The sequence below is a fragment of the Pocillopora damicornis genome, chromosome 12 (assembly GCF_964200805.1).
Source record: "Pocillopora damicornis chromosome 12, jaPocDami1.2, whole genome shotgun sequence".
In the NCBI taxonomy this organism is placed as follows: Eukaryota; Metazoa; Cnidaria; class Anthozoa; order Scleractinia; family Pocilloporidae; genus Pocillopora; species Pocillopora damicornis.
In genome coordinates this window covers 18840146-18856185 of record NC_142681.1, presented here as the reverse complement: position 1 = coordinate 18856185, position 16040 = coordinate 18840146, and the positions used below count along the sequence as shown (strand labels likewise).

The following is a 16040-nucleotide window of genomic DNA, read 5'->3' as shown; positions in this document are numbered from 1 at the left end:
CCCACGTTTCTCTGCAATCACGCATTCTTATCCATAATTCCTGAACATTATAAATTATTCATTTATACATCAATCTAGACCGATGTTTGGTTATTTAACTGTTTTTTAATAATTAATGTTACCTAGAGACAACCTCTCTAGACACCTAAAGGCTAAACTGTTACTTTATTTTCAAATTTGATGTTTTAAGAATAAGGTCACACAAAAATTGCTAAATAAAGCGTATATTTAGAAGACTTTTACCGGAAATGCAAGAAATTTTGTTTACATTAAGGGGGGATTCTACCTAAAAAAAGTGCATTTTTTCAAATAATTGTAGGAATTTAAGTTTTGGTCACAACTATCTAAAACTATATATCACTGGAAAGCTTATGAACTATATTTTTCAAAAAAAGGTGTTATGTCACACCTGCAGCAAATGTAACCTGACACCGGTCATTTCAATTAACAACTTGTAGTGTCTCACCTATATGTACTTGAGTAAAGATTGTTAGAAACTGTTTCAATGAAATACCAATATTTTGCTGTTATTCTAAAGAATATTGAATACTTGTTGGGATGAGTGAAGGATTTCAAGAATTTTTTAAATTTGACATCACAGCACTGGTGTCAAGTTACACATCTAACACATGATCACTATTTGTTTAATCATTTCTTTTGAAAGACCTCTATGGCATTTTCCTTCACTCATCCCAAATAACTCAATTAGATCAGCAATCCCTAAAAATTTCAGGTCCATAGCTCTCATACTTCTTGAGTAATCTTTTCTCAAGTATTAAAAAATACGTTTTGAGAAAAAAAGGCCTAAAGTTACAAGATTTTAAAATTAAACACCTCCTGTATTCAAATTATGAAGTCAATGAGTAGCCATAAGTTCAAATATAATTAGGATAGGCAAGAGCAAGAGTTAGAATGCCCCAGCTTCATATGAAACATCTTCTTTTTCACGAAGAGCCGCTTCTCTTTGAGTACGGATAAGCTGCAATCCCTGCCGGCGCTTCTTCTCCTTGGCCGTTGCCTGCTTATCAGCTTTCCGAAGCCTTGAATTATCTCTTAGTCGAAATGCATCCTCAGTAAATGCACCTCCAGGAATTGAAAGCCTTTCCATCAATCTTTCTCTGCTTTCTGCACCTCTGTGGAAGTGGCAGACTGCAGACGCAGCAGCACACCGGACAACTTTCACTCCATGGTGTTTATGTTTGGGACACCGGACCCAAACCATTGCGTTGATGCTTTCATTTGGGTTCTGGGTTTTTCCTCGTACACATCTTTCTTTGCCCATCCTTTTCTGCACATGGCCTACACAATCCAGTTTAATAACTTCACAGTCATCATAGGCATGTTGAACAGTGTTAAAGGCCTTACTGTCCCCGTCTGACACCATCCATTTGTACCTCATGTTATGAAGTTCGATGGATCTATTCCAAAGAACAGAAGCTCCTTCTGCTTCCATAGCAGGTGAACTTCCTTCGAAGTTGATGTCACAATCTCCAGATGCAACATGCTCCCTCCTCCATTCTTCAAACTCTTCCACATTCCCTTCACATTGTGAGTTCTTTAGGGAGCACTTACGGCAAGATTTAGACATCACGTGATAGTCTAAAACTTCTCCTGTGTCAATTGAGATGACGAAAACAACACCTGTTAGTGATGTGAAACCTCTTTTGGCCCAAGTGCCATCAAAGCTAACAGCAGCATCAATTATTGTGGTGCTGTCTGAGATGCCATTTTCCTCCATGATTAGCTTTCGGAGCCTTTGGCCTGCACCTTTTAGTTCTTCTTTTGCTTCACTTTCCAGTACTTCCAAAATTACATCAACTTGCTTGTAGTAAGCAGCTCTTGACAAACAAGGCATGTTCATTATCGCACAGAAAGAAGAGAGTCCGTCGTAGCCACTTCCAGTTTCTATTGAGTGGTAGACAGCTCTCCGGTTGACATCAAATGATTTGCCTTTCTTGGCAAGGTTGGGTGATGTCTGCCAAGGAGTACTTTCATCACAAGAATTGCAGTGAATGGAGAGATCTGACATCAGTCCATAACGGCTAGCGGTATTTTCTTCAATAGTAAGGTCTCCTATATTAAAAACATGACGGAAAAGGATGCTATTAGCTATAGTTACTGAACCAAACAGAACCACAATGTTGGAGCATTAGTTCACACCTCCATAAATGTGTACAAGTGTTGCAGTGAAGAAAGATCAGAAAAAATGATTAAACAATAATAAAACTCCTTTTCTGCAAATAATTCTAACTATCGTTTTTCTTTAGGTTCAAGGGGCTGAAAAGCATATTTATGATGTGTGATATTTTTCTCACCTTCTTCGCATTTGTGTAAAGTTGAGAGCACAGAAGAGAAGCTCTTTAGATCAACGAGCCTGTATCCTTTTTCTACCTCAGCTACCTCGAAAACTTTTTTGTTTTCATCAGAACTTGAAGAAGACTCATCTTCTGAGCTCTGGAATCTCATCTTCTTCCTTGAAGAACTAGGAAGCTGATCGCTTTCTTCGCCAAAATCTGACAGATCAGACTGATCGTGCGAAGTTCCTGGGGTCGGTTCGTTTGGTTCACTCTTCCTGTTGCAACCGCTTTTCTTCAGTAATTGCGCTTTTTTACGATCTCCTCCATGCCCCTTTCTTTTCCTAGTTTTCCTGTAAACGGTTCTTTTCTTCTTTCCAGTCATTCCAGCACAAAAGAGACAAAAGGAGTTCAATATTTCGCAATACACTGTGACAACTTTCACACAAAAATCTCTCACTCGTCTCCAGTGTTACTCTTTCAATTTCTTATTTTCCCCTTCATGTAAGATAGCACAAGGATTCTAAGGGGCGTTTCGGGCTTGTTTGACATATTTTGAGCTCCAAACAGGCTGGTAAACAAGTAAGAAACAAAAAATGCTGTTTTGGTTGCCATGGAAACGAGATTTCTATTTAGATACCTCTTCTTTTCTAACGTAATTTCTCATTTATATTTTAAAATTTTTCGGTAAAAACGATCGTCAGTGTAAAGTCGAATAGTTGAACCTCGCATTTCTGAAGAAAACAAAAAAACAATATTTTGAGCTAATTTCAGGTAGAATCCCCCCTTAAGTTCATACCCTAATCTTCGACAGATGTGAAATGACGTAGTCGATTTGTGTAGGTTTTTGTTGTAGTTCGTTGCCAGGAAACAGATCGACTGCTTTGCTTCATGGGAAGCGGCATTTTGCATAAGCTACATGAAATTTGTAAAGAACACGAGCATTGATAATTCTAACCGAAGTCGACTGCTTTTATCATTGAAGTCATTTATTTCCCGTGAACGTCTGTATCTTGTTGAGTGATCGAAGCATTTTTCGGTGGCAAAATCTGGAGAGTGAATGTCTCGTAAATGATTCTTTAAATGCAGTGTTTGATCTGTTTACAATCTGTGTTGCCTAAGAAGCGAAACAGGGAAGAACACAGAATGCGAGTAGCTGTGTTTACTTAGATTTCTTCAAGAAGGAACCCCGATCTTGAATTTTTCTGTTGGATTGTGGACATAGCAGCGAGATAACAGTTTTGGCTCGCTTGGATGGCGAATTCGAGGTCGTGCATATGCGGAAAAAGAGAAGAAAACATATGAACAAGCCGCTTTGCAGTATTGAGAGCTATTTACGACGAGATATTGTTCTTATTTGTGTTTTGAAAAGAACGTAAATTTTGGCAAAGATGAAACGCTATCAGAATTTAAAGACGCTCGGGGATGGAACTTATGGATCAGTTGTGTTAGCAAGAAATCATGACACAGGAGAGACAGTTGCAATTAAAATGTAAGCTCAGATGTTTCATCCGTGCGTGTCCTTCAATTCATCCTTACACGATGGAGGATTATTGAAATTTTTAACACTTTAGCACTTTGTTAATTGGCTTCCGTAAAACCAATTGTTGTTTTAATTTTTCAGAATGAAAAAGAAGTATTATTCATGGGAAGAATGTATAAATCTCCGCGAAGTTAAGGTAGGTTTATCACTTCATTAGGCCTTCTGGATTTAATTTGGAAAGATATGGACGTCTCAGTTTCAAAAGGAGTCACTTTGTTCCGTGATAAACTGAGGAGGTTTAACCATATTTTTCTAGGTGTGATATTTATTATTAGACGTATCAGGTATATTGTATTTACTCGTTGGTGAACTGTGAAATAAAAATTCTCTAGCCTTTAGAATGCACAGTCCAGCGCAAGGGATAATCTGTCATAATTAAGAGATTATCATTTGCACCTAAAGATTGTCTGATAAATTGCATTAGCATATAGGTGTGTGTAGCCTACACAATTCATTGTTACCCAGTTCCCCTTAGAATCAATCGGGAAAGATTTCTGTATAACCCCATGTCGTTCTAAAACAAAGATAATCTATTTTCCGCATCATTGTTTTCTTTATCCAAGAACTGTAAGCATAATGAAGTATGAGGCTGTGCAGAAATTTTGTCTTCAATTGTTCAGCCAAGGAAACAACCTTGATCTGGTTGACTGACTTTTAATTCTTGTTAAAAAGGAAAAGCAAGGGTGGCAAGGTCCATGTGCTTTATGCAAAGTTAGGTCAAAGAAGGAAGGAATTTGTCATTGTCTTAAAAACTACTATTCTTGTGGTGACATGAAGTTTTTGGATTTTATGTGGTGAAATTAACATGTTTGATCTGAGCTGTAGAAATAAATATAGTTTTTACTAGTAATTTTAATATATATCTTGCTGTTTTTAATACTTCACTGTAAGCAAATGCAATACTGAGGCACTGATTTCAAACTGGAGACTGTTATTGCTAGTTAGACATTGCTAATAAATTCAATATGCTTAGTGAAAACATTAATGCGCCAAATTATGTGGACATTTTTAGTGAATGGTAATCATTGTTATACTTTTTTTTTTCTAGTCACTAAAGAAATTAAACCATGCAAATGTGGTGAAGCTGAAGGAAGTTATAAGAGAAAATGACCAGTTATATTTTGTTTTTGAGTACATGAAAGAAAATCTATATCAGATGATGAAAAGCAGGTAAAAATATAGCTATAATGTGAAAATTGACATTAACCCTCCCCTCTAAGCATTGATCAAGACATACTTTCTCCCTATAATATCCATATAAAATCAGCAGACAAATAATGAGAATATAGAAAAATATCAATTATGAGATTTTTGTTTGATCTGATACTAAATTCTCAGAGCTTAAATTATAAGCATTGTATGGTAGACAGTATGGAGAATTACTTAAGAGATCTTGGAAGTGAAAGGGTTAAATGGAGACCTCTTCATTGTGATATTTACTACATTTTAAAGGTATGTTGTTTCAATTGTCATTACATTTTTTTTTTCAGGGATAAATTGATTCCAGAATCTATGATTAGGAATATCATTTATCAAGTTCTTCAAGGCCTTGCCTTCATACACAAACATGGTAAGATGGGGCTATTAATGGTCGAGAGCTGAGATGCTTTTTCTGTCTGATGCAAATTTTACATCACTTGGAGATGTACAATGTATAAGTGATGTTATATATCAAAGTTTTGTCTGAGCACTCTCTAGGTTCAGACTGAACATAACAACTCATTTGAATTTCAAGGGTTAAAGAAACTTAACCAAAATCTTTGGTATTCAGAGTAAGTATGAACCTTAACCCTTTACCTCCCATGAGTGCCTAAAATGGAATTTCTCCTTGCAATATTAATACAATATCAAGCAGACAACTGAAGAGAATAAAGAAAAATATCAATTAGGGGATTGGTAGTTCATGATCCAATACTAAATTCTCCAAAATTCACATAAGAATTATATGGCAGACAGTAAGGAGAATTACTAATTAGATCTTGGGAGTTAAAGGGTTAAATGTCTCTTTTAACCCTTTAACTCCCACACATGATTGAAATGTAAGTTCCCCCTTTAATATCCATACATTATCCAGCAAACAGACAATGAGAATAATCAAACTTATCAGGGAGAAGTTTTTATTTTCTTTGAGGACCAAATTCTCAGAACTAATTTATCAGGAAATGTGTTGCAGCTAGAGGTGAGCATTAACAGTCAGATTTTAGGAGTTAAAGGGTGAAGAGATGTGGAAAATTTGTTTAAATCAAGTCTATTATTTCAATCAAGAGAAAGTGAGAAAATTGTAATTATTTACTCCATTTAACATTAAATCAAATTTGCTATTTAAAGATATAACAAACAAAAGCTAAAAAAATGTATGAGCTGTATTTTATTAAATAATCTATATATTGCTTCGAATCACACAGGGTTCTTTCATCGAGACATGAAACCTGAAAACTTGCTGTGTACTGGACCAGAGCTTGTGAAGATTGCTGATTTTGGCCTAGCAAGAGAAATCAGATCGCGTCCTCCTTACACAGATTATGTCTCTACAAGATGGTAAGAGTTACAATAGCTACAAACAGCAAAATTTTTCTAATACTATTAAGTTGATAATGATATTATTGAAGACTCAAATTTCTTTTTCACTTTGGGTAGTATTCTGAGACCTCTGTTAGGAAAGGTTATTATTCAGACAAATATCACTGGATAAAAATCCATATATGAGGGCTGCATGCAGTGGTGTAAACTGGGGCAGTAAAGGCTAATCAGCCTTGAATTGGGTAAGTCCAAACAGGAAAGAATTGGCTCTCTGCCAAGACACATGGACTTCAATGGGTTCAGCTGGTAGGTTATGACCTTGAGCCAAATATTTTCCCATCTGGCCCTCCCACTCAGTCAATAAGTGCACTGTATGTAATTATCCATCTTCAATTTTCTAATATGTTGTAAGCTTCTAAGTTCTATTTTTTATCTGACAGGTATCGCGCACCTGAGGTGTTGCTACGCTCAACAAATTACAGTTCACCAATTGATATGTGGGCTGTGGGGTGTATCATGGCAGAGCTTTACACTCTCCGGCCTCTTTTTCCTGGCAGTAGTGAAGTTGATGAGATTTTCAAGATATGCAAAGTTCTTGGCACACCATCAAAGGTTAGTTTTCACACACTTGTACATTAGATACTGTTGACAGCTTGACACTGTTGGCCCAACAATAATTGTGCCACTACTAGGCAAACAGAAGGCAAATTTAAACAAATATACTTGTAGCTTACAGAATTATTTGTTATTCCCAAAATTTGTTGTTAGTGATGCATATAATGGCCACATGCATCCTGCTAGAGCAGGAATATTTAAGAGGCAGGCAATTTCTTGCATTGATTATACTTAAGCTTGTCTACTAAATAACTTTTTATATTTGCAATGGCTTCATTGTAAGAAAAATTATAATCATTGTTGATAAAAAGATTCATCATACTGTCATTTTATTGCCTTGTGTATGTGAGTTGTTTGGCATTGTGAAATATAAATTAACTACAGGATATTTAAGATCTAGAGAGCATGCTGTTGAAATTTCAACAAGCATGTCAGAAATGCCTCCTTGCCAAAAAAAATATGTAAATTATTTGCAGGATATTGAAGATCTAGAAAGCATGCTGTTGAAATTTCAACAGGCCTGTCAGAAATGCCTCCTTGCCAAATAAAAAATGTCATGATTTTTTTTGCTATGTAGTCTACATAGTTATATTTTAAGCCTCTTGGACAGTTTTCTCCCTTATTTTAAGCATGACAGGTAAAATAAATTTTCAAACCAGTAAAGCAATCCTTTTACTTGTCAAATTTTCATGAATTCCATTCAGTTTTACACGGTATTAAGAGGTACTACAGGCTGTAAATGTTACCGGTTGCTGCCTGAAAAGGAGAACACCACTTAGAGCATCTCCCCGATGATGGATATGCATCTAAAACAATAATTTAAAGTTTACTTTGGCTAGTAATTGTTTCAGTTCTTATGATAATAATCTTTCTTATATTTTCTTATATTTTCTTCATCAGGAAGACTGGCCAGAAGGTCACAAGCTGGCAGCAGCTATGAATTTCAAGTTTATGCAAGTGGTTAGTTTATTTTATTTAGCATAAATAGAAACTTCCGTGATTTGGTATGGTATCTGTTTAGTTGTATAAGGAAGTTTCTTAACTTGTATGGAGAATGTTACAGGCCACGTTAAAAATTTTTTAACATAAGGAAAAATGTGCATCATCTCCCATGCACATGTGACAAAAAGTTTTTTATGGGTCCCCATAAGAATTGAAGTTCATACCTTCTGATTGTGTGGTAGAGAAATTATTGGTGGGTAACACCATATGAGATTGTTTCCTAAAATAAAAAGGGTGTCAATGAACAATGGTTACTAGCAGTCTACTATCGCCTTTAAGACCCCTCACTGCTGTCTGTTAACCCTTTCATTCCCAGTCATGACCAAGACAGAATTTCTCCTTACAATACTAATACAATCTCACATAGACAAGTGATGAGAAGGTAGAAAAATATCAAATAGTGGATTATCATTTGATTCAATACCAAATTCTCCAAACTAAAATTATAAGCAATGTATGGCAGACTGTAAGAACAATTACTAAGAGATCTTGGAAATGAAAGGGTTAAATGGACTCTTAAGTAGGGTTAAGCCTGTTAGCAGGATCTTGTGTCTGGATCCTGCCTTATGGCACAGCCATCTTTTAGACTATCAGCAGCCTTTTCTGAAAGAGGCTATTGATGCCAAACATCCACAAAATTTTTTAAACTTAGATGCCAACAGCATTAAAAGACTTGATACCAAATGCAAGCCCTGAAGCCATTCAACTTATGAGGGACATGATGATGTGGGATCCCAAGAAGCGACCTACATGTGCGCAGGCTCTTAGATACCCCTACTTTCAAGTTGGCCAGAACTTACCTAAGCCCTCCCAACCAACACAACCTCTTCAGCAAAGACAGCCACCCCAACCACAACCACAACCACAAGCGCAACAACAAAGACAGGCACCACAAGTGGAAAGAAAGGATTCATTTAATTTTGGAAGTGGTAATGAGAACAAAAGGGCTGCTGTCAATGTTCAAGGCCATGCCAGTGGCTATGGGAGTGCTCGGAAGAGATGGGGAGAAGGGACTGGGGTGAAAGATAGTGTTGATGAGTTTGAATCACTGCTCAGTGAGATTGACACAAGTCATGGATCTGCCACGAAGAAGGTTGGTTAAAATTATTATATCTCAGTCCTATAACTCCAAAGATCTGATTGTTAATTCTCCCCTTTAGCTGCTACACATTTCTTAGTAAATCAGTTTAGAGAATATGGTGTCAGATCAAGATAACAACTTCTGCCTGATAAGTTTGGGTTTTCTCGTCACCTGTTTGCTGGGAAGAGTATGGATGTTATAAGGAGAAGTTACATGTTAATCACCTCTGGGAGTTAAGGGGTTAAGGGTTTATAGTCTGCATGTGCGACTGTGAAATTGAAAGGTGTAAGCCCAGTTTTTAAGGTCAGAACAGGGTTTTGTCGTCAATATATGTAAGCTTAGCAAAATGAATAGCTCATTTTACAGTTGTGTATTCAGTCGCCAAACCTTTGACTTGTAGTGAGGCTGAAGGTGACCTTGTTGTGATAGAGACCAGTATCTAGTCAGCATGATAACAAAGTAATTTACATTTGGAAAGCAGAAACGTTTGTATCAGTACAAAGTCACCCTTAGCCTCACTCCTGTTCAAAGGCTTGGCAACCAAGCATGCAACTGTGAAATGGACCATTGTTTCTTTACTCTGCAGCAGGTCTGGAATTGATTGGGTTAGCTAACTTTGAGATTTTTTGTGAGGAGAGATTTAAAAATATTGTATTGCATCTGAGCACCAGTCCAGGGAAGAGGTTGGCTGTGATGAGGCTAATGATGACCCAAATTGGAACATCTGTCATGAAATTAACTTAGTATACATACATCATATGTATTTAGGGAGAATTCTTTTCGATTTAGTCAATTTTAGGCGGTACTAAACGTATGAAATCGAGTTATGACTAGACCCTGTGAGCAGGGTAACTGGGATACCTGGATGGTACTGGATTGTTGGGATCAAGTGTAGTGATACTACGGGTGTTGAACTAATGTACTAAATCACATTGAACTGAGTTTCTATGGACTTTCTTATTAGCTTGGATTTGTGATATGATCTTATCTTTGTCTGCAGGATCCAGTGTTTTATACCATTCTGCTCTACCACACAAAAGTTTTTCTTTTTCTTCAGGATTCAATGACTTATACCATTCTGCTCTTTTTTGTTTTTGTGCAAAATTTAGCAAAATAAACCATTGTGCTCTCTTACGTTTTTGTACACAAAAAACACAGGATTTTGGATCATGTGTTTATTAAAAAAGAATATCCATACAACTACAATGAAAACAAACATAAGATTCACCTTTCAGATCGTGAAATTATTACCATTCGTACTGTTATCGTAGCTACGTTGCTTAGCATCAAGTGAATCCAACTTGGCGTCTTTCTTCACAAGTAATTTGCATCCAATAGAGTTTTGTTCTTCAGTCTCACGGTAGTAGTGTTGTTCAATAGATTGCATAGAGTATATGCAGTTTGGTTTCAGATTTAAGATTTTGCTATTTTCAACAAGTGTTTGTTATTCTACTAAGACATTGGCATACTTAGCATACAAAGCATACAAGGCTGTCATGGCTTTAAAGGTGTACAAGGCTTTCCTGACTTTCAAGCGTTCGCGACTCAATCCGTTCCAAAAATACCGCACAATAACATTTTTTAGTGTGGATTGGCCTCGAACAATACGACTTGTGCGTGCGTCTGTAAGTATTTTGAGCGTTTGCACCATGAAGCTCCAGGTAATCGTAAACTAAAAACGTTGCACCTCCATCACCAAAACAACGATCCCAGAAGAAATTAAAAATGGCTGACATAAGAGTTTTATAGACAAAAATCTCGTGTTTCGTCGTGTGACCCGGTCCTGTCCGTGCATGACAACGTCAATCATCATCAAGATAACTGTTGTCATGGTGTTAAGGGCCCAATGACTACTGGGTACTATTACGCAATTTTTCCATTTTGTGGCGGAGGAAAAAAAAAAGACGACTAAAAAACAAAGGCGTTTTATGACTCGGCTACTACAGGTATCCCAGTAATAATGTCAATGTCTTTACTTTGCTCTTGTAGGTAGCTGTTCAAAAGACAGACCCCCTTGACTCCTTTTCCAGGTCAGTTCTTCATATGTTTGTCGAAATTTGTAATTTAATTGAACGCCTCTTTGCCTACGTGAGAAAGTTCGTGCTTCAGTGCTAGCCTGCGGAGTTAAGCCTCTGGAAACATTTGCGCAATAATAGTGTAATTAAGCCCGCGTTAAACTTGGCCTTCCGTTTCTTCTTTTTCCCTCTTTGAACAATACAGCGGTCAAACGTTGGGCATGCGCAAATGGGTCGATTTCGGCCGGACGCGCACCAAATCTTAAAGGAAACATAAGAAAATTAACAGACTTAAATTTTGCAACAATTAGAAAAAAAAATTATAGACGAGGTATCGAAAGGTTTTAGAAAAAGTCTAACTTTTCTCTCTCAAATTTCTCATTTCTCAGTGTCCGGAGGGATTCGGGTGTCGCTAAGAAGACCCCTCCCAGTGCAAAACAGCACTACATGAAACAAGCCAGATATTTTCCTGGTCAAACAACAACCAATCAGCCCCGGGTGCTTCATAATCCGGCGGCATCCACGTATCCAAGGAAACCTTCTTACGGAATGACGGGGAATGCCGTAGGAGGTACTACATATGTTCCATCCTTTGCCGGGGGTGGACAAACCAGAGCTGGAGGTGTAGGAGGTAAGTAATTTTCTCAGCCTTTATGCAGCCGATCCCGCCCTCAGATTGGGAAGTCTGTGACTTTTTCTTTGAGGGGAGGTGGTGGCTTTACACAGGATATAATCTCCCGGAAAATCTCCAATAGGGGCGTATTCATGTATATTAATGATTATTGATCGAGTTTTTTACTTATGTTTCTTTTAACTCATATTTTTATTCTCATTCGTTTCTTTGCAGTTTTCAGTGCTTCTACGTGGAAGCCACCACCGCTGACCAAGCAAGGAAGTGGCACATCTATTTACCAGCCTCCCGGGGCTACGACAACCAATCGAACCCAGCCCGCCCGCTACGGCGGAGTGCACAATCGAACGAACTGGAGTGTAAAGTGAGTTTTATTTCCGTCATAAACAGGCTTGCAAAATATGCGAATGATTGGCCTTTTGTTCAGGGGACAAAAATTTAATAGAGGGTATTTCAATCGAGTTATCAGAACGGCCAATCAAAATAAAGGAAAATATCGCGATAAGTCAATGAGAACTCGAAGTAAAAATTGCCTTTAACGCGGGAAAACGCACCAAGGCGCGTTTAGTTTACGCTTTGATTGGTTGAGAACGTAGCGCGAGTTTTTCTTTGAACCAATCATAAGGCATGGTCTAGGAAACTCGCGCCGCCCTTTCAAACGTTTGTGACTCGACGTAACGAGTATTTCCGCGCTTCAGGGGGTTCGCTTGTTTTTATTTCGAGATCTCATTGACTGTTTTAATTTCTTTAGTTTAGGTCGCACGACTCTCAATCGTAAAGCTCTTTGGTGGAGTTCTACAGTAATTTCAATAAACAATTTATTTTCTCCACGTATCAGCATAAAACATTTTCATTTCTTCTTTATAGATATGGAGGAGGTCACGCGTAGAGGAGAATGTCAATAAGGTCTTTTATGTTCGCATTGTGGACTCGTGTTGGTGTTGAATTTGTAATATTTGACCTGATACGAAAGAACATACCATTCCCGGAGAGTTTTTTCATGTTGATCAACACTGTTCATAAACTGTATAAGTAGCAAGTAAATGAGTCAATTATATAAATAATTTGAGTCAAAACTGACGTTCGTTGTAAATATAGTTTTTCTTTCGTGTAATGGTTTAATAAACAATTTTGTCATCTTACTGTTAAATAGTTCCAATAATTCCGCATACAATGTATGGTGTAGATATTAGAATTAACTTTTAAACCAACTGGGCTCTTGGTCAAATTAGGTTGATCGAGTGTAACTGGTGTTAAATCAGAGATTTACGTGTCTATGTTATATAGCTGGGTGTTTTAAAATGTCTCGAAAACCTGTGCGCACAATGTTAAGGGGAGGGTTTTTTTGGCGGTCTTTGCCCTGAATTTTCATTGGAGACTCTGTAGCTTCATTAGAGAACTGTAACATTAAATGAGCTTCGGTAAATTTCCCAAAAAAACCTATGTTGATAAAATTTTACTGTGTGGCTCGGAATAGGTAAGGAAAGTGTATACGTGATTTTTACATATCTGTATGTAAAAATAATTCAGTTTGTTTTATTTATTTTATTTATTAAATTTTTAGTCATACAGAATAGTTAATAAAGAATGGAACAAACTTGGAAAATGGAAAAAAAAAATGGAAATTCGGTCACAGCAGTAAGAGACCTTAAGAGATGGAATATACTGGTCACTCGTACTTCTGCCGTGCCGAACTTAATTGCAGTAGGTTCGGCTATAGCACGACAGAAGCACGAGTTTGATTCAGACTTCGCGTTGGACTCGGATGGCGCGACTCTGCTTGTCGGGTTACCCAATTTTGGCGCGATGTCGGATTCAAACGTCGAGCCACTTTCGTGCTAAATGTCGAAATTTATTTATTTATTGAGTCAATACGACGAGCGAAAGGGTTGGAAATGGGCCTCATCTCCATTGACATGTCAACATTAAGCTTTTGGGGAAAAAAAATTCATTATCAAATGGGTTTTGAATCGCAACGTAATTATCAACAAATGCCCTCTTCCTTTTTTTGTTTTTTGTTTTTGCAAAGTGAGAATTAAAAGGATAGAGAAAGAGCGGAATTAGTTGCTTGAGCAATAGAAAAACATGCAAAAGTGCATACTTATGAGGATTTATTTTAAACTGGGTTAAGAATAGGTACGCTCTGAATTTCATGCACATCCCGGCTTTAAAACATCAGTAAAGTTGAACACGAATTAATAAATTCTCTAAATTAACACCAACATCGATAAAACAGTAGAAAATGAATACGAGGCTTTGATGCTATACTCCAGTTTAACACCGAGCTACAAATTGCCCATTTAATGACTTCCTCTCAGAATATGGTTGCAATTTCCATAGCGCAAATTGTCTTTATGTTTGCGATGGTTTTTCCGAGTTTAAATCAAGATCATCCCGAGTAAAAAACGTTATTTCAGTTAAAAAAGTAATTTCAGTGGCTTCGTGGAAACTTTCTGTAGGAATAGAGCGTGTTCTTTTTTTCCCATCTTCACCACCATTTTTAACCCAAACGCGAATGTCTGAGCTAATGCGTTTTTTAAATTTGCTTACGGTAATGTGTTTCACTCATTAAGGTAAAGTGTTCCTGCTTTCTACAATTGCTCCCGAGGAAGAGCGAGTTGCCACTTAACCTCTCCAATAGACACGACGTTACCATGCCAACGTTAGGCCGGAGCTGGATGATAGAAAACACCTGTAGTTTTTTGGTATTTTTTTTCCTGGCTCTGAAATTAAATATATGTCAACTGAACAGTTCACCACATATATGTCAAATTTTCTTTCATTAAGATCCTTGAAACCTCTTCATCAAAGTATTGATTCCAATATATGAATGCACTACCTTGACGATGCACTTCTTTTCCGCCAAAGACATCTTTGATTCTTTCAGATGAATCAAGTATTTTGCAATTAAAATTCGGAAAGCATTGAGGATACAGTTTTCCAGCGAAGCACCTGCGTAGCTTGCTGTTAATTCCGGCAGATATGAAATTGATGTTCGATGCGTTGAAGTTTGATCGCTGACTGGGATCGCGTATCAGGGAACGTTATGTCAGCATAGTGTATTTACATTTCATTAACATCAAGTGATGGCGCATTTATACTCAGGGCGGCAAATTCGTGCCTCAAGGCCGGCGAAACAGGAAGCCGAATTCCAGTCTTATCCGAGAAGTTTCCCGCAATTTGATCTAAACAGCCGAGCGGTAAAATTACCGCCAATTATAAAAAATGAACTTCTCGTTGGTCGAAGCATAGGAAATTCGTCAACGATTTCTACGACATCAAACACAAGCGGGAATACATCTTTCCCAAAAATTCTCAAGGCTCAGAATTCGAAAACCACGAATGGAACAGTACCACGACCACAGAAAACGAAGAGTCCTCGCGTTACAGTAAAACACGTAGAGAAAGCACCGACCAATTATCCGAATTCTTACAAAGTTCTTCCTCCTATTGGACAGACAAATGTGTGGCATACTTCTCGGAGTATCTTAAAATCCGACCAAGACAAAATAAACGGTCCGAGGAGAAGTTCATTACAGAGAAAACGCTCAGACAGCGGACTGTCTCCTTCATCGAAAACTAGACTCGCCGAAAACCAACGGATTGCAGCGAGAAATAACGCTACAAGACAAGAGCATGGTAACGACACACAAGGAACGTTCGAGAGTCGAATCGAACGGCCTACTATGGAAACGTTTGGTGCAGTTCCTGAAAAACAGGGGGATCATTATAATCACGAGGAAACATTACCGAGCGTTTCTAACGAAGATGTTGAAGTTACATCGTGTGAGGTTGTGCATGAATTGGAAAGACTAGAGCTGAGTAAAGAGGCTGTTGAATTCCTGGCAAGTAAGCAAAGCGCTCGGCGAGTTGCACTGTGTGTCGAGATTGATCCATCGTTGAAAAAAGCTGTCGATATAATTCGAGATAATTTACTTCGCCAAACAATGGAGGAACTCTGCATGTTATGGTGAAAATGTTCTAAGCCAAAAAAATTGTAAATAGATTTACCAGCAGGAATTCTGCTGTTGGATTGACGAAGTTAAATGGGTGAGATGTTTTTGGAAATTAAAAGAAAAAAATAAATCAGTTTTGTTATGAACTGACCTAAATAATGACACTTAGCTTTTTTATTTACGTGAAGGATAATTTGTTGGTCTTGTTTTCCATTAAAATGTTTACCTCCGGTCCCTGTATTTCAGCTGTAACTGCAATTATAAATATAACGTGTAAAACAAATAAGATATAAGTCGAAAATTTTTATGTGGTTTCTAGGTGGGGAAAACACATTAACATGTATAAAAAGATTTGACCAGTTTGGAAACTTAGTCGATTTCGT

The 16040-nt window shown here is 37.5% G+C and overlaps 3 protein-coding genes across 3 annotated transcripts; 2 read left to right on the top strand and 1 right to left on the bottom strand.

Annotated features, from left to right (window-relative positions):
• Positions 1–357: 357 nt before the first annotated feature.
• LOC149036860 (uncharacterized) lies at positions 358–2818 on the bottom strand. The gene is made up of 2 exons (XM_089190337.1): positions 2316–2818; positions 358–2073 (listed from the first exon to the last, which is right to left on the bottom strand). Exons 1-2 carry the CDS (start codon positions 2677–2679, stop codon positions 908–910), a joined length of 1530 nt encoding a protein of 509 aa, XP_089046463.1. The 5' UTR covers positions 2680–2818; the 3' UTR covers positions 358–907.
• Positions 2819–3166: 348 nt separating this feature from the next.
• LOC113673793 (serine/threonine-protein kinase MAK) lies at positions 3167–12851 on the top strand. The gene is made up of 12 exons (XM_027190237.2): positions 3167–3786; positions 3919–3973; positions 4886–5007; positions 5328–5407; positions 6243–6375; positions 6798–6969; positions 7873–7932; positions 8627–9067; positions 11045–11085; positions 11460–11701; positions 11918–12065; positions 12569–12851. The coding sequence occupies exons 1-12, from the start codon at positions 3686–3688 to the stop codon at positions 12588–12590; spliced, it is 1617 nt and encodes a 538-aa protein (XP_027046038.1). The 5' UTR covers positions 3167–3685; the 3' UTR covers positions 12591–12851.
• A 957-nt stretch (positions 12852–13808) lies between these two features.
• Positions 13809–15803, top strand: LOC113673795 (uncharacterized). Its single transcript, XM_027190238.2, has one exon. The coding sequence runs from the start codon at positions 14788–14790 to the stop codon at positions 15673–15675; it is 888 nt and encodes a 295-aa protein (XP_027046039.2). The 5' UTR covers positions 13809–14787; the 3' UTR covers positions 15676–15803.
• The last annotated feature ends 237 nt before the right edge of the window (positions 15804–16040 follow it).

Coding starts and splice junctions, on each gene's coding strand:
- LOC113673793 (XM_027190237.2), top strand. CDS start 3,686: ATGAAACGCTATCAGAATTTAAAGACGCTCGGGGATGGAACTTATGGA. Junction 3,974..4,885: donor TAAATCTCCGCGAAGTTAAG/GTAGGTTTATCA, acceptor TTTTTTTTCTAG/TCACTAAAGAAATTAAACCA. Junction 11,702..11,917: donor CAGAGCTGGAGGTGTAGGAG/GTAAGTAATTTT, acceptor GTTTCTTTGCAG/TTTTCAGTGCTTCTACGTGG.
- LOC113673795 (XM_027190238.2), top strand. CDS start 14,788: ATGGCGCATTTATACTCAGGGCGGCAAATTCGTGCCTCAAGGCCGGCG.
- LOC149036860 (XM_089190337.1), bottom strand. CDS start 2,679: ATGACTGGAAAGAAGAAAAGAACCGTTTACAGGAAAACTAGGAAAAGA. Junction 2,074..2,315: donor TTTACACAAATGCGAAGAAG/GTGAGAAAAATA, acceptor TTTTTAATATAG/GAGACCTTACTATTGAAGAA.